The 27,546-nt window shown below is 38.6% G+C and overlaps 1 protein-coding gene across 1 annotated transcript in view; it reads left to right on the top strand.

Annotated features, from left to right (window-relative positions):
- Positions 1–27,546, top strand: part of MIPEP (mitochondrial intermediate peptidase) — a 190,195-nt gene that overhangs the window by 120,197 nt on the left and 42,452 nt on the right. The window contains exon 16 of the mRNA XM_046664650.1: positions 1,762–1,881. Within this exon, the coding sequence (XP_046520606.1) occupies positions 1,762–1,881 (120 nt within the window). The remainder of the gene's footprint in view (positions 1–1,761; positions 1,882–27,546) is intronic.

Below are 27,546 nucleotides of genomic sequence, written 5' to 3' on the forward strand. Positions count from 1 at the left end.
GGGGGAAGGAGAGGGAGGGGGAGACTCTTGTCAGAAGAGCTGCCTGTGTCAGCTCTCAGTTTATACAGCTGTCCCCTTGTGCAGTGGGTGGAAAGGAAATGAATTTTTTCAGATTTCTAAAGGGGTATAAACAGTGTTTTAAGAATTGTGAACTTTTTTTGTTGTTGTGCATTGTTTTAAAAATAGACTCCTATTTTTCTGTGGCTCTGAGGGCCCTGGTCCCAGGCATGCATGACTCCCTAGGTTGGTGGTAGGCTTATTGCTTTAGAATTGTTTCGTTTATCATAAAACGACCATGAAATATGTGTGCATTAAATACCTTTTGCTCTGTTTTTGTTATTTAAAAAAATAATTTCATTTGTGAAAGGCATAATTGAAGGAATGAACTCTTGAATTCTGATTTGTTTATAGATTGGGGCAAAAAAATACCTCAGTTGAGGTTAGAAATAAGAGTTTCAATTCCTAATAATTTATTCTTTTAGAATATAGATAAGACGTGGATGAGTAATTTGGCTTCTCTGATTATCTCTATGCATTGTTACTCATTATAGAATATAGAATTCAAAGAGCTGTATTTACCTATATGTTTAGATTACCAGTTAGAGTAAAGCAATATTTATATTTAGGAAATGTCTGTATTTTTCTAGGGAAGGTTGAAACTTGACTTTATAATTTAGAACCATAATTCCATATCTACATGAAGCCAGAAGCTAGAGGTCATTTAAATTTTTTCTTTTATCCAAGCTAATCCTCACTTCTTTCAAGTCAACAGCTGCACATTCTCTACAAATTCCATTTTTTAATCAGAAAGATATGTATCAGAATCATAATTGCATATCAGAATTCTTCCTTTAAAATAAAGTATTTTCTGCTTTCTTGCTTCAGCTGAACTCCAAACAATGTTAATGTTCAAGTCAAATATTGCAGTGAAAAAGCACTTTATCTTTATTTTAGATTTCCTATGCAAAATTTAGTTTTCAGAACTGTGTAAGCGGCAGATTTCATGTTCAAACTTTTTCTAGTGCTTTGTTCTCCTCTTATGTTTCAATGGCCTAGATCCTCTACTCAGAGGTGAGGGATCCTTCTCTCCTGATCACCTCCTTAAGCCAGAATTGCCCCTGCACAGCAGCTGTGTCCTTTGTATCTCCTGACACCAGGTGTGGGGTCTGACTTGGCCCCAGCTCCAGACTCCCCCAGCAGCTGCTCCAGGATTCTTTGTAACATCTGTACTCACTAGACATCAGATTGCTATTCCTTTCTTCACCACACCCCACCTATTTAATCTTCTTTCACCTCTCATCACAAAACTAAAATTCTGATCACTTCATTTCTCTCATTTAAGGTATATCAGAGTTCCAGGAAGAAACCAAACAGTGTTTGTTAGATCCAGGGGGTCACAAGTTGTAACTTTATTTTTTCATATTTCCAACTATATATATTGCCTATATATATAAGCAAAATTCCAGTTCTGTGATCACAAATTTAATATGCTACATTGTACACATAAGGAGTACCTTATGGATAAGGTTCAAAATTCCTTAATATCTTTAATCATGAAAAGGTTGAGTTTTCCTTTTCATCATTAACGTGTTCTTACATGTGGTACAAAACACGTCTCAAGCCACATATACATTTATATTTGTGAATATTTTCAACTGTGGTTTATAATTATTATTCTGATGCACTTACAACATCTTTGGTTGACCACATCTTAGATAAGAATGGACTACCAAAACTAAATGGATGTTTTCGTCTGTCTAGGTCTTTTATGCCACTCTGGATCAAATCTACCATGGGAAGCATCCCCTGAGGAAGTCAACCACTGACATTCTCAAGGAAACACAGGAGAAGTTTTATGGCTTACCATACGTTCCAAATACCGTGAGTCTGGCATTTTGATGCTGTTGTGTGCCGTTGAATGGTTCTGCTAGTGTATCTGTCGGAGTAAGTCGGTTGTGATCACCTTCCCTCTTACAGAACTTGAAATCCTTACATTTATGTTGAGGTTTCCATTTGGGCAAATGCTAGAAATTACCCGGCTCATTTAATGTCTTTGACCGTCCTTTTACATGTGCTTATTTTCCCCCTGCTAGCATTGTTTTTCTAGATTCATGGGAAAGTGGAGGCCTCTATTCTTTTTTGTTATTTTTCTATAATGAGAAAATGGTTAGCAAGCAATATAAGGTGAATGTGACTATCAATCCCTAATCATTTCATTGCAAAGAGAATTAACATGTATCGAGTACCTTTTTCATGTCAGGGGTTGTAACAGATGTTTTCCATGTCTTGTCATGAGGTTAGTTCCCTGTCAGGTTAGGAGCAGGAGTGTTGCTACCATTTATTGAGCACTAGGGGCTAGACTCTGTCTAATTGCTTTGTAAAAAAAATCTCTAATTTAACTCTCAGAGCAAATCTATAAATTAGACAATATCTCCATATTTGGGGCTTGTATTGAGGCTCATTCATATTATGTGTCTTGTCTAAGATCACTTAGTTATTGAGTAGCCATGTTGGAATTCAAAACCAGCCCCTGCAGTCGTGCTTTGTTCGTTGCTTCCGAGCTCCCTGAGGAGGCTGGGAGGATGGTGCACTTCGCCAGGCGCCTGCCTCGTGTTACTCAGGACTCAGCCCCAAGGGACAGAACCCGATTCCTCCTGGCTGCAGCAGGAGAGCAAGTTTGTTGAGTCTCGTGGCTGAGAGGTGTAGGGCTCTACCTGGTTTCTGGTGAAGTGGATCTAGTTGATTCTTACACAGTATTGTTAGAAATATTTCTCTTTCTTAGCTCTGTTTTTCTCTGGACTTATTTCATTCTCAGACAGGCAGCCCTGACCTGGCGATGTGGTGGCTACCAGTAGGTCCGGGTTTATATCCTGCTAGCTTAGCCAGTCTAATAGAAAGAGAGCTAATTTGAAAGTACTCTGTAACCTGTAAAATGCTAAATAAATGGTTTTATTTGTTACAGTATTGGATACCAGCACATGTTATACTGAGCAGTTAAGTTAATCAGTAAACTATACTTGTCCACTAGATCTTCAGGTCCTAGCACTCAAACGTGCATGGAAATTGTTCATATTTACCAGAAAAGTAAAGTAACAGGGTATTTTATCTTCATAATATTCCTTATCAACAGTTCTGATCATCTTAGAAGCTTAATCATCTCCATATATATGATTCTAGTCATACTCTCTACTGGTTTTGACCTTATATATAATTTATTGTTCTAATTCTGTGTACTGTTGGGCTCTGGATTATCTGTATTAGTTAAAATTTGTGGTAATAAGTCATAAATAATAACTATTTATCAATGGAATAAATCATAATAGCAATTGCCTAGATTTTAATAGCTTTTTCCAGTTTATGGAGCCTTGCCTGATTCATATGCTTCCGTGTGCGTGTGTTTTTGTGCTTATTTTATATTCTTCTTTGCTTGGTTTTAAAATGGATGTGACTTAAACTCCATATAGTTACAACATAACCAGTAAGTAGTAAAGTCATAGGAAGACCCAGATGAGGAGGACCTGGGCTGCTTCCTAAAGCCGCAGAGCTGCCTTTGGCTGAGTGGCGTGCCCCTGCCTTTCTTTTAAGTCTTATGAAGATTTAGCTCCTCCTCCTTTCGGAAGAGAACTCAAACTTCCTTCCCATCTAGCTTTCCTCTATGTAATAACTAAATATGCAAAGATAAGGTAACAGTGGCAACCAAATTCTCAATCAACTATGAGTAAATTATTTTTGATTAAAAAGAGGGATGATGTTATTAAATCCACTATCCTGTCCTAGTTTCTTTTGAGAAAATATAAAGCTTCATCTCTTCACTGAGATCGTCTCCCCTCTTCATTGTCGGTAGCTGCAGCACTTTGGACAAATTGTCTTAAGAGCCCTTTAGAAGAAGCATAGCTACATTTAGAGAAGAAAGACTTTGTTTTAAGTCTTGTCTTTTTTTTTTTTAATGTCTGAGAGTTTGTTTAAATTTGCACAAACATTCTATTCTTCCTACCTAGAAACTTTGGAACATCCTCATTCATTTAGCAGCTCATCATTAAACCTATAATAAATATTTCCACAAAAATAAAGAATAAAACCATTGGAATTCTTCAACGCAACATTCATCAGGGTAATAAGACAAGGAAAAGAAAAGATAGAAGCATTGGAAAGGAAGAATAAAAATTGTCATTATTTGCAGATAATTGCTGAGAAAAATCAGAAGTATCTACAGGTAAATTATTAAAATTAATGAGAGGTTAGCAACTTCTCTGGATAAGCAATCAATATATAAAAATTTCATCTCTGTTTACCATCAACAAACTGAAAAAAATTTAAAGATACCATTATAGCAACAAAAAGTATGAGGTACCTACTAAAAAAAGTCTTATAAAAAAAGGGTATTATCTTTATCTTCAAAATTCTAAATAGATGAAGAACTGAACCGTATTTATAGATAGGAAGATTTAGTTTTAATTTAAAATTAATATTAGTTTTTCTCCAGTTAATCTATATTTATTGTAATGTAATGCTGTTTGTTTGTTTGAACCTAACAAGCTGATTATAGAATTTGATGTGAAAGAGCGATGGCCCAAGGATGGCCAGGACAATTCTGAATAGCAGCAGCAAGAGGAGAGACCTGCCCAATCACGATTAGTATTCACATGAAGTTGCAGGAATTCAGACAGTGGAACACTGGTGAGGAATGAATGAGTAGAACGGTGGAGCAGAACCGAGAGTCCAGGGGCGGACTCGACACATTCATGGACTCTTGAACGTAAGCTGGGTGGCACTGTAGCTCTGTGGGCAAAGAAGGGACTGTTCATTAAACGATGCTGTAGCAATTGATCATCCATACCGAAAAGATGAAACTTGCATCTCGGTTCTCATACTGCACACAAAAATAGGGTGGGGTAAAGACCCAAATGTGAGAAGTGAAGCTTTATATTTTTAAAGGATAGTGCAAAAGAATATCTTTCTGTTAGTCCCTTTTTATACTTGCTCAGACTATCCTATATCTTATTTACAATGTAAAAGGCATTAAGCATAAAACAAGACTGATAAATTCAACTATATTAAAATTTAAATCTTCTGTTCATCAAAAAAATATGTAAAAAATAGTGAAAAGAAAAGCTACGGAGGAAGAGATTTTCAACACCTATAACTGGAAAAGGGTATTTTTTCCCCTTATTTATTTAGTTATTTTTATTGTGGTAAGAAACACACACACACACATTACATAAAATATGCCATCTTGGAAGAGGTATATTTTTAAAGTGCTTTGAAGGGGCAAAAGACATGGACATGCAATAAGCCACATATAATGACCTGCATGTTAATCAGGGAATGCAAATTCAGACCACATCAGCATACTGTTTGACTCTCACCAATTCGGCAAAAAGTAAAACAACTAGTAGGACCCAGTGTTGACAAGGGTATGGAGTCACAGGCACTCTTACGCATGTGGATAGAAGTGCACATTTGGTGTGACCACTTTGGAAAACAATTGGGCATTATCTGTTAGAGTTGAAGATGGACATACCCTATGCCCAGCAATTTAACTCCTATGTGTAACCTGGAGAAAGCATTGTCTGATATACCAGGTGTTAAGAACAGGAAGATTTGTAACAGCACTGTTTGTAAATAGGAAAAAAGGGGGAGATAGCATTCTAGAAAGAACCCAAGTGATTGTCAACATGAAAATGAATAATTTGTGGCATATTCATCAGTTGGAACACTGTTCAGCAGTGGAAATTGAGGAATACAGATGGTAAACTTATAGGCATAATGTAAAGTAAAAAAAAAAGTGAGTTTCAGAAGAATTAAACTATGTACATTTATAATAAAGTTCAAAATCATTCAAAACTAAATAGTACATTATCATAGATATATACATATGTAGTAGAACTATGAAGAAAATTGAAGGAGGGGTCTGGCCTGGTGGTGCAGTGGTTAGGTTCACATGCTCTGCTTCAGCAGCCCAGGGTTCACGGGTTCAGATCCTGGGCACGGGCCTACACACTGCTCACCAGGCCATACTGTGGTGGTGTCCTGTATATGAATAGAGGAAGATTGGCACAGATGTTAGCTCAGGGACCATCTTCCTCACCGAAAAAAAAAAAGAAAAAAGTAAAGGCGTAATAAGCATAAAGTTCGGATGATACTTATCTCTGGAACAAGGAATGGGAACAAGAAGTCCTAATATTTTATTTCTTAAACTGATTAGTAGGTATGTTTTTGATAATTTTGTCATCCTTTCTTCCTTATTAGTAGAAATATATTCTTGGAATGTAGAAGATATTTCTAAATGTTAAAAGGTCATTTTGGCTGCAATGTGTGTGGTAAAGAATGGATTTGGGGAGACCAGTTGGGGAGTTATTCAAGTGCCTGGGCAAAGCTGACGGTGGCTTGAACTAGGGTGGTGGCCATGGAGGAGGAAAGGTTGAAATGGGTTTGAGAACAGTGCAGAAGGTGGAATCAATAAGGCCAGGTGTGGACTGGATGTGGAGGTTGGGGTGATGAGTGAGAAGTGTGGATCAAGAATGGCAGCATGGTTTTTAACATGAGTGTTGAGTAGAGGGTGACTGTAGTCATGCATGTAGACATGCAGACCAAAAAGAGTGACAGCTTTTCGCCCTATAAACTTATTTCCAGAAACTGTTTTATGTCAAATGAATCATTTTATTCCCTGAAATTGAACAATGAGAAAGGAAAATATAATTTAAACAACAACCTACAGAATATTCGTAATGTTCATAGAGTCTGTTCAAATTATTTGTAGGTAATGTGGTGTGAACTTTTAGACAATGATTATATATCTGTCTATATTAGCATCTCTCTAAGTGTGTTAATAACTCACCTTGGGAATAAAGTGTCCCGTCAGTTATGTTGGAGAACCACTGGTGTAAATAGTGTTTTTTTTTTTATTGAGATAATATTGGTTTATAACATTATATAAATTTTAAGTGTACACCATTATATTTCAACTTTTGTATACACTACATCGTGTTCACCACCAAAAGTCTAGTTTCTTTCCGTCACCATACAGTGTCCCCGTTTACCCCTTTCGCCCTCCCCCAGCCCTGGTTTAAATAATGTTAGACGGGCTTCTCCACTGTAGGACTGCTCAGAATCTGCGATGTGCTAATGAGTGTCACAGGCGCACTGTTCCCAAACTTATTAACTGTGGAAGTCTTCATGATTTATTTCTAGGCACCTAGCCCTATGTAGGTCATATTTTGGAAAATTTTACACTTACATCATGCAACTATTGAACAGGGGCGGCTCCAGCAATATTCCACACTAAATAGTGGGTGCTTATTTTTCAAGTGAGTAAATAGCCTTACTAGATCAGCAATTTATTAATATTTATGTGAGTGCTAAAGTATCTGTATAATATACAGACAAATTTAATTTATACTTTTCTTGCTATTCTATCTGACAGTAGTTTGATGCTAGAAATCCAAAGGTGCCTGCTCAGTTGTGAATAGAGGGCAATTTTACAATATATGTGACCAGACTAGACTTCGATTGTTACCACTTCTCTTAGGAGTTTTATTTTTATATTAATGGCCATCTCTTCTCCTCTGAATGTTTTCTTTCTAAATGATTGTGCATCTTCCCGGTTTCTAATTCAGAGAGTAGAAAGTGCTATATTTTTATTTTTATAGTATTCCAGGTTTATATTTTTATTTTGTCACTCACGTCTCTGAAGCAGACAGTCATATCCAAGAAGGTGGGGTGAAACCTTTCTCAGCCTTATGATCCTCCAGTTCTGTCCTCATGAATATTTTTCAAGTTGAAAGCATGAAGAACTGACTCTGTTGACAGACTGCAGGTTTTTAAGATTTGTTGATGATGCAGTGTTTTGAACACATTTCACAGGTTGATGACCATTGGTGGTAAAGCTGTGTCTCTCACACGCTGCTCTCGGAGCAACAGTGCTCTCTGAGTAAGTGCTCTGCACTGAGAGCTGCTCTGTCCCTCACCCCCCCAGGAAAACAGCAATGTGTACAGAGTAAGAAAATCCTGAGCACCCGTAAGTCATCACTTCCGGCAAATAGCCTAATAATATGTCTGGGAAGATGGTCTTTCTTGACCATTCATAATTTAAAATTTACTATCTTGATGGTATAAAAATTGCTTAAAACCAAAGTAAAAGAATTGTTTTAAGAAGGCAGTTACTGGGATTGAATGATCGGTTGATATCTGGTCATTATTCTTGTTAGAGCAAACACCAACAAAGAATGTGAAAAGAAGACATGTTTTATGTGAATAGTATTCACTCCATGTTTAGGCTTCATTTCTGTATCCAGCAACAAACTCATTTTACAGTGGTTCAGTGATTAAAAGTGGCACACCAATTATTGCAGTTTACCGGAGGTGGGGGAGCTGGGCATTTATATGGTCTGGGCATGCTGCTTACCAGCGCGTCTTTCTGGGTGGACTTCTGCTGCAGGCTTGTTGGGGACATACCTGGTTGGCTACAGCCTGCTCAAGGGGCATCATTTTGGAAAGGCTGCTGCTCCTGGAGACTGATTTCTATTGAGACTTATTCCTATTATGTGTAGTGATAGAGAAGTTATATATATATTTCATATTAAGTGTAATTGTCTATAGCTTACCCTGTTATTAGAACAAACAGCTGAAAATTTTGCTAAATTTAGACACATCAAAGAGCAAACACCCTTTTCTTTGTTATTTAGCATAAAGAAAACTATTTCCAGGGTCCAGCCTCGTGGCCTAGCGGTTAAGTTCGCACACGCTGCTTCAGCAGCCCAGGGTTTCTCTGGTTTGGATCCTGGGCGCAAACTTGGCACTGCTCATCAGGCCATGTTGAGGCGGCATCCCACATGCCACAACTAGAAGAACCTACAACTAGAATATACAACTATGTACTGGGGGGCATTGGTGAGAAGAAAAAACAAAGATTGGCAACAGATGTTAGCTCAGGGCCAGTCTTTAAAAAAACAACAACAAAAACTATTTCCAAATACCGATTTATATATTTGTACATTAATTCAGTTATATTATTTATATTATTATAGATAACATTTATAAATTATTTTTAACCATATAGTTGCAATGTTTTTTTTTGAAGAAGAAGATTAGCCCTGAGCTAACATCTGCAGCCAATCCTCCTCTTTTTGCTGAGGAAGACTGGCCCTGAGCCAACATCCGTGCCCATCTTCCTCTACTTTATATGTGACACGCCTACCACAGCATGGCTTGACAAGTGGTGCCATGTCCGCACCCAGGATCCAAACTGGCAAACCCCAGGTTGCTGAAGTGGAACATGCAAACTTAACCACTGCACTACCAGGCCAGCCCCTATAATGTATTTTTATATGTTATATTTTTAGTAATTGCCTACTACCTACTGTACGCTGTCTAGGTGTTGGGGATAGAGTAGTGAATAAAACAAGACCGAAATCCTTCCCCTCATGGAGCCTCTATCAGAAATGGCTTGTTTAGGAGTGTGTATGCATAATTATCATTATGTCTTGCTGTCCTGTCAAACATTCATTATTAAGCAAAATATTCCTTGATCTCCTCAAATTGCTCTGAGTTGTGAGCAGATGGACAGAACCTAAAAGCTGAGAGATTAAGACATTCTAATGCTTAATACAGCTGATACAAAGGATATGTTGTAACACTAGTTTTAATTTCCGGAGGTGGGCTTCTTACCTGAAATATTGACAGAAGAGGTATCTTTTGTTTTCCTGCATTCTTCCTCTCCTTTGCTAACGTGGTGACTTTGCATCAGCAAGCATTCGTGGAGGCATAGCACTGGCTAGACACTGGGAGGTTAAACAAAAGAAAAGAAAAGATGGCTAGAAATCAAAATTACACTAAGATATTCCCTTACACCCGTTAGAATGGCAAAAATAACCAAAACGAAAAGTAGCAAATGTTGGAGAGGTTGTGGAGAAAAAGGAACTCTCATACACTGCTGGTGGGAATGCAACCTGGTACAGCCACTATGGAAGACAGTATGGAGATTCCTCAAAAAATTAAAAATAGAACTACCATATGATCCAGCCATCCCACTACTGGGTATCTATCCAAAGAACTTGAAATCAGCAATGCCAAAAGTCCCATGCACCCCAATGTTCATTGCAGCAGTATTTACAATAGCCAAGACGTGGAAGCAACCTACGTGCCCATCAACTGATGATTGGATAAAGAAGATAATGGTGTGTGTATACACACACACACACACACACACACACACACAAACAGTGGAATACTACTCAGCCATAAAAAAGGATAAAATTGTCCCATTCACAGCAACACAGATGAAACTTGAGGGTATTATGTTACGTGAAATAAGCCAGGTAGAGAAAGACAGTCTCTGTATGACTCCACTCATATGTGGAAGTTAAATTTGCAGACAAAAGAGAACAGATTAGTGGTTACCAGGGGAAAGGGGGCATGGGGTTGGGCACAAAAGGTGAAGTGGTGCACCTACAACACGTTGACTGACAAACAATAATGTACAACTGAAATTTCACAAGGTTATAAACTATCATAATCTCAATAAAAAGTTAAAAAAAAAAGATGGCTAGACAGAATAGAAGAGTGGTTTATAGGCTCAGGTGAGCCATCAGAGAGACCTGGGTATTTGGTGTTTGATAAGTTGGAAGGTGATGATAAAAGAGAAGGAGTGGGGAATGACACCCATGGTTTTAACGGGGCCATCTGTGAGGATAGGGATGGCATTCAATGAAATGTGGAATACAAGAGGGGTAGCTGCTTTATGGTGTGGGGGGTGCAAAGATGGTGAGTTTAGTCTGAGATGATGATAGAATATCCAAGGAGAGATGCCTGTGAATATCTCGGCAGTGGGTGAATACTGCCTCAGCCGGTGTGATTGGAGAAGCTCTAATTGGAACGCTTTTTTTAAGTACCAGCAAAAAAAAATTTTTTAACGTATTGTTTTCTCTTCTGTTTCTACTACTACAATTACAACAGTATAATATTCTGTTCTTTTCTATTATTTTTAGGGTTACATTGACTATATGGTAGCTTGGAACATCATTTATAGAACATTTATTTTGGATGTGTGTTCAGAAGTTCCAAATAACAGACTAATAAATGCAGTTTTAGTGTACAACTTCTGTGTAATTTGAAGACTTCCCATCATGAAATTGCTCAGTGTTTAGAGCACATTCTTAAGCTGACATTGCTGTTGTCGTGATTGTATGTGCAGAGGAAGGCAACCACTAATTCACCAGCTGGGAGATGGAGTGCAACCACTGGTAAGCCCAGTTGTTTATGTAGTGTGCTCATCCCAGATTAGCTTTCAAACAGCCCTCTTAACCATGTGGAAGGGTGGGAGTAGGGGGATGAAATCAAGACAGTGGAACAGTGCAGAGAGATTTTGGGACTATTCTTACCATATTTACTTTATGAAGTTTTGTTTTGTTTTTTAATAGTCTCAAAAAGAAGAAAAATAAACAGAAAAAATAAACCCACCATGAGAAAATAGCGTTTGCTACCCACAGTTTGGGTGTTAAGACTTTGATTTCTTACTACCAGAATTTATTTTCTTTCCTGCTTACTTGATAGTAAGTTTTGAAGAACTTCTTTCTTCAAAATATATACATGAGAGTATATATATGTAGAAACTCATGTAGATGTCTGATGTTTATGTATTCAGTCAGATTAAAAATTGTTTTTATGTTTTTAATTTTAAATGTAAATTTCAAAGCTTTTCATAGGAGATTTCACAATTTTAGTTCAGTTGTTAATATAAAATTGTATCACGGCTTATTGATTTTATGTAGCATCAAGTGTTAATGATTTTATTTTAAAAGGTTTAATTTTAGAATAATTGGTAAAACTTGGAGATAAGAAATAGTATTTATTAAATCATTTCTACCATCTAGATTAAAATGGCCATCAGATGTTTTCCAATTAGTTATTTTTAAAGAAAGGCTGCTAAGAGAAACTGTGACACCATGTGGGACTCTTTTTATAGAAATCTGAGGTCTGCTTTTGACCTTTGCTGTTCTGACCTCAAGCTTGTTCAGATGTTGATTCAAAGAATGGCATAAAAGTCTCTTTTTTTACTGTGTAAAAAAAATACTATCTATTAAACAATAGAACTGGAGCCAGGGTAGTTAGAAGTTCATCAGTCTCTAGAGAATTTAGCTTAAATTATTTGATAAAAATCCTCATTCCTCCTAAATATTTAGTTTTTTCTTTTTTTCCTCTTATTCCTCTGCCCCAGCTCTGGCACAAATGGAAAAGCTCTTCTGTGAAGGGAAGGTACAGCCCAGGTTGCACTAGTCTGGAGCATTTGATGTTGCTAAGCAAATGTTAGATTAAACAAAACAATATTTATTTTCTTCTTTACCTTAAATACAAGACCATATGGTGCATATCTAGAACAAGCTAAGTGGTTAATTGCATGTTAAATTCCTTTCCTCTTTGACTGCATAAACAACTGAGAAAATATTTACCTTCTCTGTCATGCTGGATTTATTTATGACTTTGTAACTAAAACACAGAAGTGTTATAAATTGAAACTTTAATCTCATGATTGACTCATTTTCTAAAAATTTATATGGTTTCAGTTTGTGGGACAGCTGCAACTCTAGATTTCACTGATTTAAAACATGAGGAAATTATATGACTGCCTGAGTTGTTTTTATAATATAGTCCTTTGAGCCAAGTCACCAACTTTCATTTTTGTCTTCGTTTTCATAAATAGTTCCACACCTTTTTTTTGCCTGCAAATTCACATAGGCTAGATATAATGAAATAAAAACCCAAGATAGTGGAAATTCTTTCTTTACCGGGTAAACTTGGTATTTTAAATGATACACATGTGTCTTTTAGATTATAGCTGTTTACATTTCAGGAAGCTTTTTCACTGGTAATTCTCTAAGGTAAACCACGTTCTCATCCACATGAATGTGAGTGGTGAGCAGGACAAGGGGACCTCACTATTATTCCTGGAGTGACAGTACCCAGAGGGGCTTGGACCAGTGTCTTTTTACCTTTATGCCTTTGGAACTCCAAGGGCAACATTAGCAACAGAAGGAAGCCTCCAGTTGAATAATGTTAATTTTACATTTTAGTTGTATTTTGAGTAGGTAATATATGCACATGATTAAAAATCGTAAGGTATAAAGCATTTACAGTATGATGTCTCCCTCCTACTCCAGTCCTCCTGGCCCTTGGCCCCTCTCCCTGGAGGCACCGTGTGCCACTCTTGTTTCTCACACACTGACTTGAAGATAGAATCACTTCAGTTAGATAGAAAGATACATCAAATCTGCTGTTCTCAGGAACTCCCTCCCTTTACTGTTCTTCCTGCCTTTTCTTCCACATGGGCTAACTCTTGGCTGGACGATTACAATTCTCCCTTAATGAATCTTCTGTTATCTCCTTTTCTTCTGTCAAATCCACACAGCTATCAGTGAGATCCTTTCTAAATACAAATTTGATTATGGTACCCCTCCCCCCTCCTTAAGACCGTCCAGTTGTTTCCATTGCTCTTGAGTTAAAGGTCAAAGACCTTGGCTACCCACGAGTTCCTGCGTGGTTGGTCACTCGAGCTGCATCCAGCTGAACACACCCTGCTTCCTTTGGCACCATGTTCTCTACGTTCTTGGCACTTGTTTCCTTCTGCCTGGAGCACTCTCTTTTCTCCTCACGTCACCTCTGCTAGAAATGGCACTTCTCCAGACCTCGTTCCTCTGTTATACATTCTCATAGAACTGAGGTCTTTCCCTTCGTAGTGATCTTCCCAGTTTATAATTTCTTAATGTCGTTTGATTAGTTTCTGTCTTCCCAGTGGAAGTGAAACTTGCATAAGAGCAAGGCCCCTTTCTGACGTGTTCATTATTTCTCCAGGACTCCACACAGTTTCTTATACATGGTAGGTGCTCAACAAATATTTATGGAAGTTTTTTTGTTTTATCTTTTCACAGATGCATAAGTTATATAAAGTGCACAAATCCTAATACACAGCTCCACGAAATTTTATATAGGTATATACCTGTGTAACCACCACCCAGATGGAGATATATAACATTCCCAGCACCTCAGCAGGCCCCGCCACCCCCTCTCAGTCAGTACCCTCTTCCCACAAGGTACCCACTGTTTTGCCTGTTTTGAACTTCTTGGAAGTGCCTTCGTACAGTATGTGCTCTTTTGTGTCTGGCTTCTGTTGTATATTACGTTTGTGAGATCTGTCCATCTTCCTGTGTATTTCAGTAATCTGTTCTTTTTCATTGCTTTAAAATATTCCATTTTTAATAAGCCACAACTTATTTATCCATTCCATTGTTGGTGGACATTTGAGTTATTTCTGGTTTGGGGCTATTTTGAATAAAGTTCCTATGATTATTCTTGTGTATGTCTTTTGGGGGATGTAAGCATTCGTTTCTGTTGAGTGTACACCCAGGAGAGATATGGGGTATTCTTTTGTTTAGTTTTAATGTATCTGTTGCCAAATGGTTTTTTAGAGTAGTTCTGGTGAGTTACATGCCAACTAGCAATGTTTGCATGTATCATTTGCTCCACATCCTGTCCAGTAATTGGCTTTAACTTCAGCCATACTGGGGGTGTGGAGCATTATCTCACTGTGGTTTAATTTGTACTTTGCTCATGACTAATGACACTGGGCACTTTTTCATATGTTTATAGGCCACATGAATGTCCCCTTTGTGTAAGGATTTTGGCTCTAATCTGGGTGAAATAGGAAGCCATTGGAGGGTTTCAAGCAGAGGACTAACAGATTGAATGCAGAGTGTAAGAAAAGGAGCAGAATCAAGGGTGATTGCGAATATTTTGGCCTGAGCAGCCAAAACGGTGGTGTAGCCCTTAAGAGGGAGAAGACTGTGGGAAGAGTAGGTCCTTAAGGGTGATCAGGAGATCAGTTTTCAGAAATACTAAGTTTGAGACATCTGTTAGACAAACAAGAGAAGATGTCATGTAGGCAGGTGGATATACAATTCTAAAGTTTGGAAGAACTGTCTTTGCTGGAGATATCAGTTTGGGGTTATCCACACATAGATTGTATCTAAAGCCAAGGTTTTGGGTGAGATCACCCTTAAGAGTGAGTAGAAATGGAAAAAGATATGTCTGAAAGATGAGCCCTGGGCCGTCATTTGGAAGACTGGGAAATGAGAAAGAACCAACAGAGGAGAATGAGAGCGAGAAACCAATAAAGTAAGAGGAAAGACTAAGACAGCATGATGTTCTGGAAACCAATTGAAGAAAGTGTTTCAAGGAGGAGTGAGTGAGTGATGTGTCAAATGGTACCTTTAGGTCAAGTGAGTTGAGGACTGAGAATCAGTCATTGGGTTTAACAATGTGAAGGTCATGGGTGACCTGGATGAGTACAGTTTAAGTGGAGTGGTGGGAGCAGAGACTAAGTGGAGTGAGTTTCAAGAGAAAATGGAGGGAGAGGAATTGGAGGCAGTGTGTATAGGTAACTCGTGTTTTCTTGTGAGAAAAGGAGAGAAATTGGACTTGGAGGGAGTGCAGGATAAAGAGAGGTGTTTTTTTGTTTGATTGATTTCATTTTGGTTTTTAATGAGAGAAATAACATGTGTAGGCTAATGGGAAAGCTCTATTAAGACTGAAAAATTGATGATGCAGGCAAGCAATGGCCAAATGGCTGGGGTGGGTGAGAGGGGATGGGATCTTTTGTCTATGCAGAGGGGTTAGCCCCTGCTGGGAATACAGTCATCTGTAGGGCATGTGAGCAAAGATACGGGTACTGGGTAGGTGTGATTGTGGAAGTTCCCTTCAGCTTGCTTTGTTCAGTGAAATAGGAAGCATAGTCACCAGCTGAGAGTGAGAGGGAAGGTGGTGCTGGTATTGAGGAAAGAGGAGACTATAAAGTGGTCATTCCTGAGAACGGGAGAGTCAGTGGAGTGAGATCTGTGATTTGCTGCTGAACAGCATTAAGGGCCCACTTGAGGTGAATGCCACTAATTTGAAACAAGAGCCATCGAGATGGTTATATGCTTTTCCCAGCAATATTCACCTGTGCAGGTACAGGTGCCAAGCTTTAACCAGAGCTGTGGTTTTGCCAAATGAGTATGGTGATGCAAGTATGGCAATGGACTTGAGGGTGTACGCAAAAAAAGCATTAGAATGACTGACTGTGGGATGTACTTGGGTGAAGAGAACAGGGAGCACATGAGGGAGCTGAAGCATGGGGAGCAGTTGTTAGGATGAATGGATTTTGAGGTCCCATTGGGGTTTGAGAGAAGGTACTAGAGAGAGTGAGTGGAAAAGATAGGAGGTGATAGTTGAGGAAAGGAGTAAGAACTTGAAGTTGGTATTGTGGGGTGGTTTCAGTTATAGTAGTGACGAGGTCCAGGTTGTAACCATGGAAGTGAGAGACTGAGTTAGGGCCAAGGACAGTAGCACTAAAGGAAACAAGGTCAAAGAATCAAGAAGCCAGAGTATATGTATTAGTTTTCTGTTGTTGCTATAATGAAATGATGCGGGGTCGGTGAGCCTAGGAGTCGAAAGAAAGATTTCTTGGACTCTCAAGATCTGGCAGTAGTGCTCTTTTATTTAGAGAATAGTGTGGAATAGCATGGGGACAGGACCCATGGGCAGTCAGGCTGCTGCGTGGGGACAGGGCCCACGGGCAGGAGGAGCCACTGCTGCTGCCGCTTCTGCTGCCCCCGTTGGCATGGGGACAGGACCCATGGGCAGGCAGAGCCGCTGCTGCTGCCCCCGAGTTGAGGGTTAGGCTAATTTTATAAGGCATGGGTATGTGAGTCATCTCTTTACAAGACAAAGCAAAGAACATGAAAAAAAGTTAAAATGGTATCAGTGCAGGTAGAGTCTGGTCATTGGGTGATCCCATGACTTTTAGACAAGAATCAAATCAGTTTAAGTAAAGGTCAGAAGCCACCACCCTAAATCAGTTACATGAGATTGCCAGACAGCAACCAACTTAAGTTCTTGCCCTCCCCATTAAGAGTTTCTAGGGACAAGGTCATCTCTCTTCTTCTTCCTGGTACAGAGAGGGAGGCACCTTTTACAGATAGAGATTTACCTTACAAATGTAAATGTGTCCCAACAAGAGCAAGTTCCATTCCTCAGAGCCTCCTTCCATGTCCCAGTTTATCAAAAAGCAATCAGCCCCAAACAATCCCGATGCCAAAGAGACATATCCTGGGGTGGCCAATTTCAGGTCCCTACAAGGTCATCCCCCCTTCCTTCACAAATGCAAATCTCTCTCCAAGGGCAAGAAAATTCCAGTCCTCAGAGCCTGCTTCTCATCTGCAGTTTTTAAAATTAACCAGCCAAAAATCCTCATCATAAACTACTACAAATTTAGTGGCTTAAAACAGCAGAATATTTATTCTCTTACAGTTCTTGAGGCCAGACATCCAAAATTAGTCTTAAGGAGCTAAATTCAATGTGGCAGCAAGACTTGTTCCTTCTGGAGGCTCCAGGAGAGAATCCATTCCTGCATCTTCCAGCTTCTAGAGCCCGACAGTGTTCCTTGGCTCCCCGTCACATCACTCCAATCTCTGCTTCCCTCACACATCACCTTGCCTCTTTGACCTTCTTGCCTCTCTCTCTAAGGACCCTTGTGATTACATTTAGGTTCCACCCAGATGCCCCAGGGTAATCTCCTCAAGATCTTCAATTTACATCTGCAAAGTTCCTTTTGTCATATAAGGTAGCATCCACAGGTTCCAGAAATTAGGGCATCACATCTTTGGGGGAGGGGCATTATTCTTTTCTACTACAAGGGGCCTTTGAGAGATTAGCTATAGGGTCATCAATATCATCAGAATTATAATAGGAGTAACGTTGGTAAGAGTGAAAGTAGAGCAGAAGTGAAACTCTTCAAAGAATGAGTGGGAATGACCGACATCCCAGCTAGTGACTGCAGAGTGAAGGGTAACAATTTGTCCTAGGCCATTCTCAGGAAAATCGAAGTTGGAGTATCCTTAAGGAGGAGGCAGGGAGGATGGTCTAGAACTGGCAGTGACAAACAGAAAGCACCTGCCCCACCTCCAAGCCCCGTGATATGAGGGATTGGAAAAGATTGCCAGGGGAGGAGGATTCTCAGTAGAGACCCAAGTTTTTGTCAGAACAAAAAAGTGAAGGGAACATTCAGAGAAGGCAGATGAAAATACAGGTGATTTTGCTGACAACTGAATTCCAGAAAGCTCAGTGGAAGATGGGGAGGAGAAAGAAGAGGTCAGAAAATGGGATTCAACAAGCTGTTGGGAGACCAGAGCTTCATATGGTAACTGATTTAAATAGAGCAGGTGGTCTTAAGACAAATACTGGCGGTGGAGCTGTGAGGGCTGGGCAGAGGGAGGGTGAGAGTCCTGGCAGAGCACACAGTGCCCTGGACCTCCCACGTGACATCTGCAGATGGAGGCAAGTGGAGGGTGGGTCTCCCTTAGAACCTGTAGGAGTTGGATGAGGAGAGCTCAAAACCAATCATACTGGAGAGACTGGGAGTTGAAGAGAAGGGCATGGAAAGTGAGACATGATTTCACATTAGTTTGCAAAATAGAAGTACAGTATTTCTGTTTATTTATTTGTTCCTTATACTCTGGGTAGTGGCAGAGGCCAGGATCCCCATTCAGTTTTGTACTGAAGCTAAGAAGCTTTCCAAACTTTGGAATTATGTTATAGGAACAGAATAGAGTGAGGATTAAGTAATTTACCTAAGGTGTCATAGGCACAGTTAGTATACATATTGCCTGACTTTTGGACTAGAGTTCTCTCTGTTATACTAATTTACTGTCATGAAATAAATTCCAGATAGTGTAAACAAATAGAAAAACACAATTTATTAAAAGATGGCACATATAGGCAAATATCTCTGTCATTTAGGGAAGGATAGTAAGTTAAAAAGAAATGGAAGATGGGGCTGGCCCCGTGGCCGAGTGGTTAAGTTCACGCGCTCCGCTGCAGGCGGCCCAGTGTTTCGTTAGTTCGAATTCTGGGTGCGGACATGGCACTGCTCATCAGACCACGCTGAGGCAGCGTCCCACATGCCACAACTAGAAGAACCCACAATGAAGAATACACAACTATGTACCGGGGGGCTTTGGGGAGAAAAAGGAAAAAATAAAATCTTTAAAAAAAAAAAAAAAGAAATGGAAGAAATCGCAAATGAAAACTAATAGATTTGATCACAAAAATTTGAATTTCTCTCAGAAAACATGAATAAAATTCACAGGCTCGCAAACTGCTTTTAAAAATTGTAACATTTATGACAAATGGTTTACATTGTTACTGCATAAAGAGCTTATACAAATACAACAAGAACAACTGAAGAATAGCAACAGATCTCAATACTCCCCCATCAGAAAATGGACAAAAATAAAAACAGTCACAAAAGAGGGAAATGTAAATGGTTTATGTATGTGTGTATGAAAAGTTGTCTGACTTTCCTAGCACACAGAAATATGCAAATTGAAATAACAGTGAAACAACATTCACTTACCAAATTAATAAAGATTTAATAAAAAGACAACATAGTGGTGCCAGTATTGATACACTGAGATAGATATTTTTATATTTGTTCATCGGAGGATAAATTGGTTTGGCAAGAGGGATCAAGAACATGAAGAGCTTTCCAAGTTCTTAAGCCAATAATGTAACATTTAGGAATTTATTCTAAAGAATTTATTATAAAGAAATAAATAGAAAACCAAATAAAACTTTATACCTGATAATCACTACAGTTACAAAAAATTGGAAAGAGTCCAACATTGAAGGACTGGTTAAGCAAACTGTAGCGTGCCTGCAGACTGTGGTCTGCCCATGTGGTTGTCATCAGGCCTCTTCACTAACATTCCACTTCTCTTCCTGGCACCTGGTAGAATTGCCCTTCCTTGTTCCATGCAGGTAGTTGTGACCCTGTGACTTAATTTGACCAAAGAAATGGAGCAGAAGTGATATGTGTCTTTGCTAGGCTGCAGCCTTTAAGAGCTCCTGTGCACTTGTCCGCTTTTCCTTCCCCTGGGCCCAGCTACGAACGTCATTCCAGGTGGCAGAGACCCTAAAAGTGTGTGTGACTCAGTGCCGTAGATGAGGGAAGAGAGTGCTGACCTGAGAGGGACGTGTCATCTGCTCAAGGAACAAATCTTTGTTGTTTGAAGCCACAGAGATCATAAGTTTTGTGTTATTGCATCATAGCATATCCTGACTAATACAATCCATGTGATGAAATAATGTACAGCAATTAATGTTTAAAAACAATTCTTAAAATCAGGATTGTGAAAGCAGCTATAAATTTGTAGATAGTGTGATTTCATCTTCTGAAAACAGACTGAAGAGAACTTTAAAGTATTGACAAATTTTTATCACACAGTCATACATTAGGGGTGAGCTTCATTTTCTTCTTTATGTTTATATTCCAGTTTTCCTATAATGAACATATATTCCTTGTAAAATCAGGATAAAAACACATACACATACACCCCCACACACCTTCAGTTGGCTTCCAGTGACAGGGGCATCCCATTCTCTCTGCATCATTAAAAAGGTAACAATAATTGAAATGACAGCGATCATATGGGCCCTTTCTATACCTGGTCAGCCCAGCTGAGATGAAGGAGCAGAACTAAGCTTCAGTTAGGTTCAGAGGAGAAATTCCCCTTCCCCATGGTTTTAGTTCTGGATGTGAAATTCGCTCCCCTAGTGCTCAAGAACTTTCCCTCTCTTCTTTAAGTGATCTTGGAGATTGAGAATGTGAACTGTCTTGCTTCAGAAAAGATGCATTCTGAAAGAGAGAGCTTTTGGGGTGATAATCAGGCTCTTCATAACACTGAGCAGTTTTTCATTGCAGAGCACTGTGTGGAAATGCCATGGCAGAGAGCACAGAGGAAAGAGAAAATGTGTCTTTGCCTGGATGAAACTTATACATACCTTAATAAATGAAGATGAATTAATTCAAAACTGACTATGGAATGTGAGTCCCTTGCTTTCCCAAATCATCTGAAAGTCTCATACGTCTCTTACTAGGATTAAGCTCAATCCTCCGTGAAATATAGCTTAGACTTGGTTCATTTTTGTTTATCACGCATTTTCCAGGGGCCTTTATTATTGTGTGCCAGGCACAATGTCTTGATACTTTGTGCAGAGTGGACAGGATGCTTGACACTTATCTGCATCGCAAGCTGTGGCCTTATCCCTAGTTTGTTTTCCCAGGCCCCATCTGGTGCTCACTTTCCTTCTCTTGCTGCAGAACTCTGCCCCAGAACCCTATTCTCCTCGCCCCAGCTCTTGTTCCAGGTTCTGAGCCTATTTTTCAGCATGACAGGAGGAGTGCAAATAACCCTGTGAATGGGTATGTCTCTGTGAACTTGACCCCTCTATCCTTAAGTTAAATTCCCAGGAGTGGGACTGCTGGGCTAAAAGAAGTGCTCGGTTTATATTCCAGTTGCAATGCTGAAATCCAGATAGTTTTCCATGGACAATCCTGATTGCTGATTTGATTTTAATTTTTGCCAATCCAGTAGACCACAAATAGTGTAAGATTTTTGCTTGCAATTCTTTTATTAGTAAAATGAACATCTTCCCCTATGATATATTACCATCTGTATGGAGAATAGGAGATGAATTGCCTGTTTTTCTCATTTTCCCATGTTTATGTTCATCTTTTGTTATTGATTTTTATAGGGATGTTAACCTTTTTATCCTTTTTGTTATAAGTATTTCCCCCATTTTGTTATTTTTCAACTTCTTTTATGATTTTTTAACATTCAGAAGGTTTTATTTTTGTTAGTTTGCTTAATGGTGGTGGTTTAAATCTGACAGATTTAACTAAAAGTTAAATCTTTTTTTCAAGTCTACTATCATGCTTAAAAAGAATTTCCTAGCCTAAGAGTATTTAAATTTTGCCCATATTTTCTTCTAGCACTCTTACGGTTTTATTTTTCACTCTTTAATCTTAGATTATTTAAATTCACGGTGATATAAGGTATGAGATTTGGAACCAGCTTTTTTTCTCCTTTGTTTTTGAATAAGCCGGTTTTCCCTACTGATTTGAAAAGGCTTCCTTTGTGAGATGCTAGGTTTTCATCTATAGAAAGATTTATTTCTAAGCTTTCCATTTCAGGGGTTCTTGCCCAGGCTGGATCATCATTTGTGGAGGGTTTTTTTTGTGTGTGTGATGGTTGGTTGTGCTTTTAACACAGATGCCTTTCCTCCACTATTCCCTTTATCTACCTGTTCCTATCACACTATCATATATTTATAACGTTCCTCTTGCAAGTTCCTCATGCATCTTGTTAAATGTGTTCCTGTTTTATGATTTCTTGTTTTTTTGCTGTTGTGAATGGGTATATATTCCTTCCTCTACCCTTTTTCTAGCTGATTATTATTGGTACATAGAGTTATTTATTTTGGTTTATTGATTTTGTGGCTGGCATTTTCAATGAACACTTACTGTTTTTGATACTTATTTACTAGATTTTAGGGATTTTCCAGATATATCTGTCTATCTCTATACGTATATTTAACCTATATATATATATATATATATCCTATATCTCGCAACATATGTAAATAATATTTTTTGCTGCCCTTTTCTAATATTTATACGTTTCCACATGTCCTTGACTGGTTCAGTGGCTTGAAATTCCAAAATAATGCTAAATAACAATAGAGAAGTTGAGCATCCTTGTTTTGATTATGGTATTAATGGACTGTTTCTGGTTTGATCTCTGAAAGAGGGCTGGTGTATGTGTTTGAGAGAAGAGAACATTCTGGCATAAAGAGTCACATATTCAAATTACAAAGACAAGAGAAAGTTATGTGTGGAAACAGGTTGTATGAAGCTGAAGTTCTGTGTAGGGGAGTAACAACAAGAGCAAAATAGGCTCCTCTGAGGAGGGGGAGGTCGACTGTATGTGATAGATAACGTAGGAGTAATGTAGAGTGCAGAGCTCGAGCATCAGATGACCTGGACTGAGTCTTGAGTATCAGATCTTCCTCTGTAAGATGGTGGTATTGAACCCATATGGTTATTGTAAGGATTGAATGAAATAATATATGTCAAAAGCACTCAGCCCAATGCCTGACACATAGTAAACACAAAACAAATATTCAATAGTAGTAATAGTATTGTCAGCATAATAAATGGTTATTGAAAAGGGGGGGTTAAATGATAAAGATGTGTGTGGGGATGATAATTTCATCAGTTGCATGTAGGATGGGTGAGAGGAGGAAAAGCAAACTAATACATTAAAATGGATGGGAATCTCTGTGTTCAGCATTCTTTAGTCAGTGACTTTGAGGCTGACCCCTGCTCCTGAGGGACAGCCATTTGCCAGGCCGCCAGAGCTCCCCATAATAATGCGCTTGGCTACTTGCTTGAGTACCGCTATGACAGATTTGTGCCCCTCTAGCTGCTTTCTGTGACCACATGTGGTTATTAATATATGAGAGTAGTTTATCTTGGTGTCTTTTACACATCTCGATTTGTAATGTATATATTTAATAATTATAAAAGTGAGCACCCGGTTAGTTGCTTTCTCTAATATACATTATCTTCAGATCCTTAGTGATGATGCAATCATTCTTTTCACATGTGTATATTTTTCTCTGTCTCAGGGAAGCTTTGAAACACTTGCTGATTTATGGAGAGTGAAAAGTGAACCAAACTTTCTCAGAACATTTAGAAAAACTCAGACACTTAAAAGCTAAAAGCAAACAATATTTGAAATGATTTATACAATTTCAGCAATAACTTCTTTCCACTTAAGCCAAAGTACAGTCTAAACAACCCTTTCACAGTGCTAAGTCCTTTAAATGAAAGCAGTGGAGGTCTATAAATCAAATGATGGTTTACATTTATTTCATAACCACTTTTTCTAACTCGTTTTCCCTCTTAAAACTTAGTATATCCTCTAAAATGTTGAACCAGTCCTCTATTGAATTTAAATTAAAGTGAATAAAGAAATACACAAAAAGATTTTGGAGAATACTATGCGGCCACAGCTTAGTTTAGAAAAGCGTGGTGTTGAAAGAAGGCAGAGTAATACCAAATGCTGCTGCGCTGGCTTATTTGAAGTAAGAGAGCTCAGCTCTAAGCTGGTTTGTCTCCGGAGCGAGTGAGTAACAAGCACGCTCACTGTGGTGGAGTAATCTCAGATTAGCCTAGGGCACTGATACTAGGAATCCAAAAAACACTTTAATCCTAATTATTTTTGATAACCTCTTATTTTGAAATAGTTTATTCATAAGTTACGAAACAGTTCTCATATGCCCTTCACCCAGCTTCCCCAGCGATAATATCCTACAGAACCGTGGTACGTTGTCAAATCCAGGAAATGAACATTGGTACAATACTACTAACTCAGTAATCTGAATTACTGTTACATTCCTGTATTTGCTCATTGTGATTACTTCTGAAATTTGCTGTCTTTTATCTTCCAAGGTGGTATATCTCAGAATGGTTTTAGCTAAAACTGGTTCATGAGTTTAATCTTACAACCCACAACTCCTTTTGTTCTATTAGATGATAACCAGATTTCACGAGCATTGTGAAGACGGAACCAGTAGGAGCTGAATCAGTAGAGACTGGCGCGTGATTAGAGAACCTGCATTCTAATTATTACAATGTTAGAAAAACACAAATATTTTAAAGTGCTAAATGTAGAGAGCTACAGAGGCTGTTTCTTTCTTTGTAATCTACTTCTCTGTCGGGTAAAATCCAGTACATGCTATGAGATCATCCATCGTAAGCTTTTTTATTTGCTGTTATATCCTTGGCTTTTCTTTCTACTTATAGTAGCACTGATTTTCTCATCTGTGTCCTTGAACTGTTAACTCATTGACTTTCAAGCATTTTGACCAAACTCACGGTAAGAAATGCATTATATTACGATCTGTTATACAAATATGTTTATGTACGTTTAGGGGGGTGTGTGTGTGTTTAAAACTGAAACAGAAGTACCACAGACTAAAAGTCACCCTATGCACCATGTGCTCCAATATTTTCCATTTTGTTTTTTTATTTTTAAATACTAGTCAAAGCCTACTGTATTGATTTCATACTCCGCTAGTAGATCATGGCCTGACAGTTTGAAAACACCGTGTTAACTTTCCTTGTCCCATTATTTTGCTTGTTCTACCTTTCTTTCCCAAGTCAACAATAGAACCGTTTTCAGACAGAGATGTTTTACAACTAGATAATTTAGAAATAAAAATACAACTCTTATTTAATCCCAGCACCCCCATTTCTCCTCATGGATGTTAATTCACTTGACAGGCATTGTCTTTTAGGAAAGATGGGTATGTCCATGTATAAGACAGTGTGAAAATGACAGAATGCAGCACTGTGAGAATTCTCTAGTAGATCGAGACATGTTTAATTTTGCCTTGTGGAGTCAGAAATGACACTTTATCTGGACTTAGTCATTTCTCATTCAGATTCTACCCCAGCTTGAGCCAGTGTCAGGAGAAGGGAAAGAGGGACAAGTCAAGTGTGATAGGAGGTGCTCAGAGAGTACGTTAGTCTAGGGTTGCTTGACGATAGGGAGCTTGGTACGGGAGGAGGAGCTGTTGTCCACGGTTGAAAATGAGATGAGGATCAATAGTGAAGAGTCCTTTATGTCTATGCAGAGGCTTATACATGATCCTAGAGGGAATGGGGAGACCTTCGAGGTTTGAAGTTTGTGAGCAGAGTACTGACTTCAGCAGATACAAGCTGTAGGGGAAAGATAGGGTTTCAATATGGGGGATGATTGGGAGGGTACAGACGCTGGAGGCAGACGGGAAAGACTCTATCCAAGTAATAGATGAAAACAAATATAAAAGTATAGTGAATTTGACCATATACTTAAAAACATCAATTTTGATTTGTAACAATTATCTACTTGATCATTTTGATAATATTTTATTCTCTCTGATCTCAGCAATGCATTCACAAAGTCTTTTTTAAAACATATTTTATCTAGCGTTTTAGTTGTTTCCTTCACAGCGTTGTTCAGAATATCGAGTCCGTCCTGCTGCAGAGCTGAAGTCCCTCCATCCCATTTCTCCGTTCTTTCCTTCAGGTATTCCTACTGTGCTTTTGCTTTATGTTATATTCTGGGAGATTACTTTTGTATTTTTTTCTTCCTACTCTTCCTACTGTTTTTGGTTTGGTTGGTTTTAGTTTTGGTTTTTGATTTCCACAAGCATATTTTTACTGCCAGTAACTGCTGCTGCTTCTTTCTGTTCCATAGCATCTTGATTTTGGTTAATGAATGCAACTTTTTTGGTCACAGAAAATATATATGCACATAGATCCTGCCCTAAAGGTCTTATAGTCCAAGCAAGAGATGGTGAGGGTCTAAATCCGAGCATTGTGGATAGGCATGCAGATAAGGAAAAAAATAGAAGAAATATATTGAGATAAAATTGTCAGGACTTGAGGATTGATTGACAGTAACCGAGGATAAAGAATCAAGAGTCGTTGCTGATCCTCAACCTGATAAAGAGCATCTAGGAAAAACCCACAGCCAGCATTGCAGAACACGCTAATAGCCAGGGCCCCGAAAGCTGCTTGTGGGCCCAGATCAGGCCCTGTCTTCTGTCACTGGCCTGCAGCACTGTGCTGACCTGCAGCTAGCCCCTCTAGCAGCAACATAATAAAAGCCATATGTGACAAGCCCACAGCTAACATCATACTCACCAGTGAAAAACTCAAAGCATTTCCTCTGAGGTCAGGAATAAGACAAGAATGAGTGCTCTCATCACTTTTATTCAACATAGTACTAGAAGTCCTAGCCAGAGCAATTAGGCAAGAAAAAGTAATAAAAGGCATCCAAATTGGAAAGAAAGAAGTAAAACTGTCCCTACTTACAGATGACATGATATTATATATAGAAAACCCTAAAGACTACAAAAAAACTGTTAGAACTAATCAACAAATTCACTTAAGTTGTGGGATACAAAATCAATATGCAAAAATTATTTGCATTTCTATACAATAATAATGACCTATCAGAAAGAGAAATTAAGAAAACAATCCCATTTACAATTGCATCAAATAAAATAAAATACCTAGGCATGAATTTAACCAAGGAGGTAAAAGATCTGTACACTAAAAACTATAAGACCTTGATGAAAGAAATTGAAGACAACACAAACAAATGGAAAGACATCCCATGTTCATAGATTGAAAGAACTAATATTGTTAAAATGTCCATACTACCCAAAGCTGTGTATAGATTCAGTGCAATTCCTATTAAAATTCCAATGGCTCTAAATAGCCAAAGCAATCCTGAGAAAGAAGAACAAAGCTGGAGGCATCACACTTTCTGATTTCAAACTATACTACAAAGCTATAGTAATTAAAAAAACATGGTGCTGGCATAAAAACAGACACATAGACCAATGTGAGCCCAGAGATAAACCTCTGCATGTGTGGTCAACTAATATTTGCCAAGGGGGCCAAGAATATTCAATGGAGAAAGGATAGCCTCTTCAATAAGTGATGCTGGGAAAAGTGGATAACCAGTTTGGACCCCTATCTTACAACATTCGCAGAAATTGACTTGAATTGGATTAAAGACTTAAATGTAGGAGCTAAAACCATAAAACTCCTAGAAGAAA

Source organism: Equus quagga, chromosome 6, assembly GCF_021613505.1.
Source record: "Equus quagga isolate Etosha38 chromosome 6, UCLA_HA_Equagga_1.0, whole genome shotgun sequence".
Taxonomy (NCBI): Eukaryota; Metazoa; Chordata; class Mammalia; order Perissodactyla; family Equidae; genus Equus; species Equus quagga.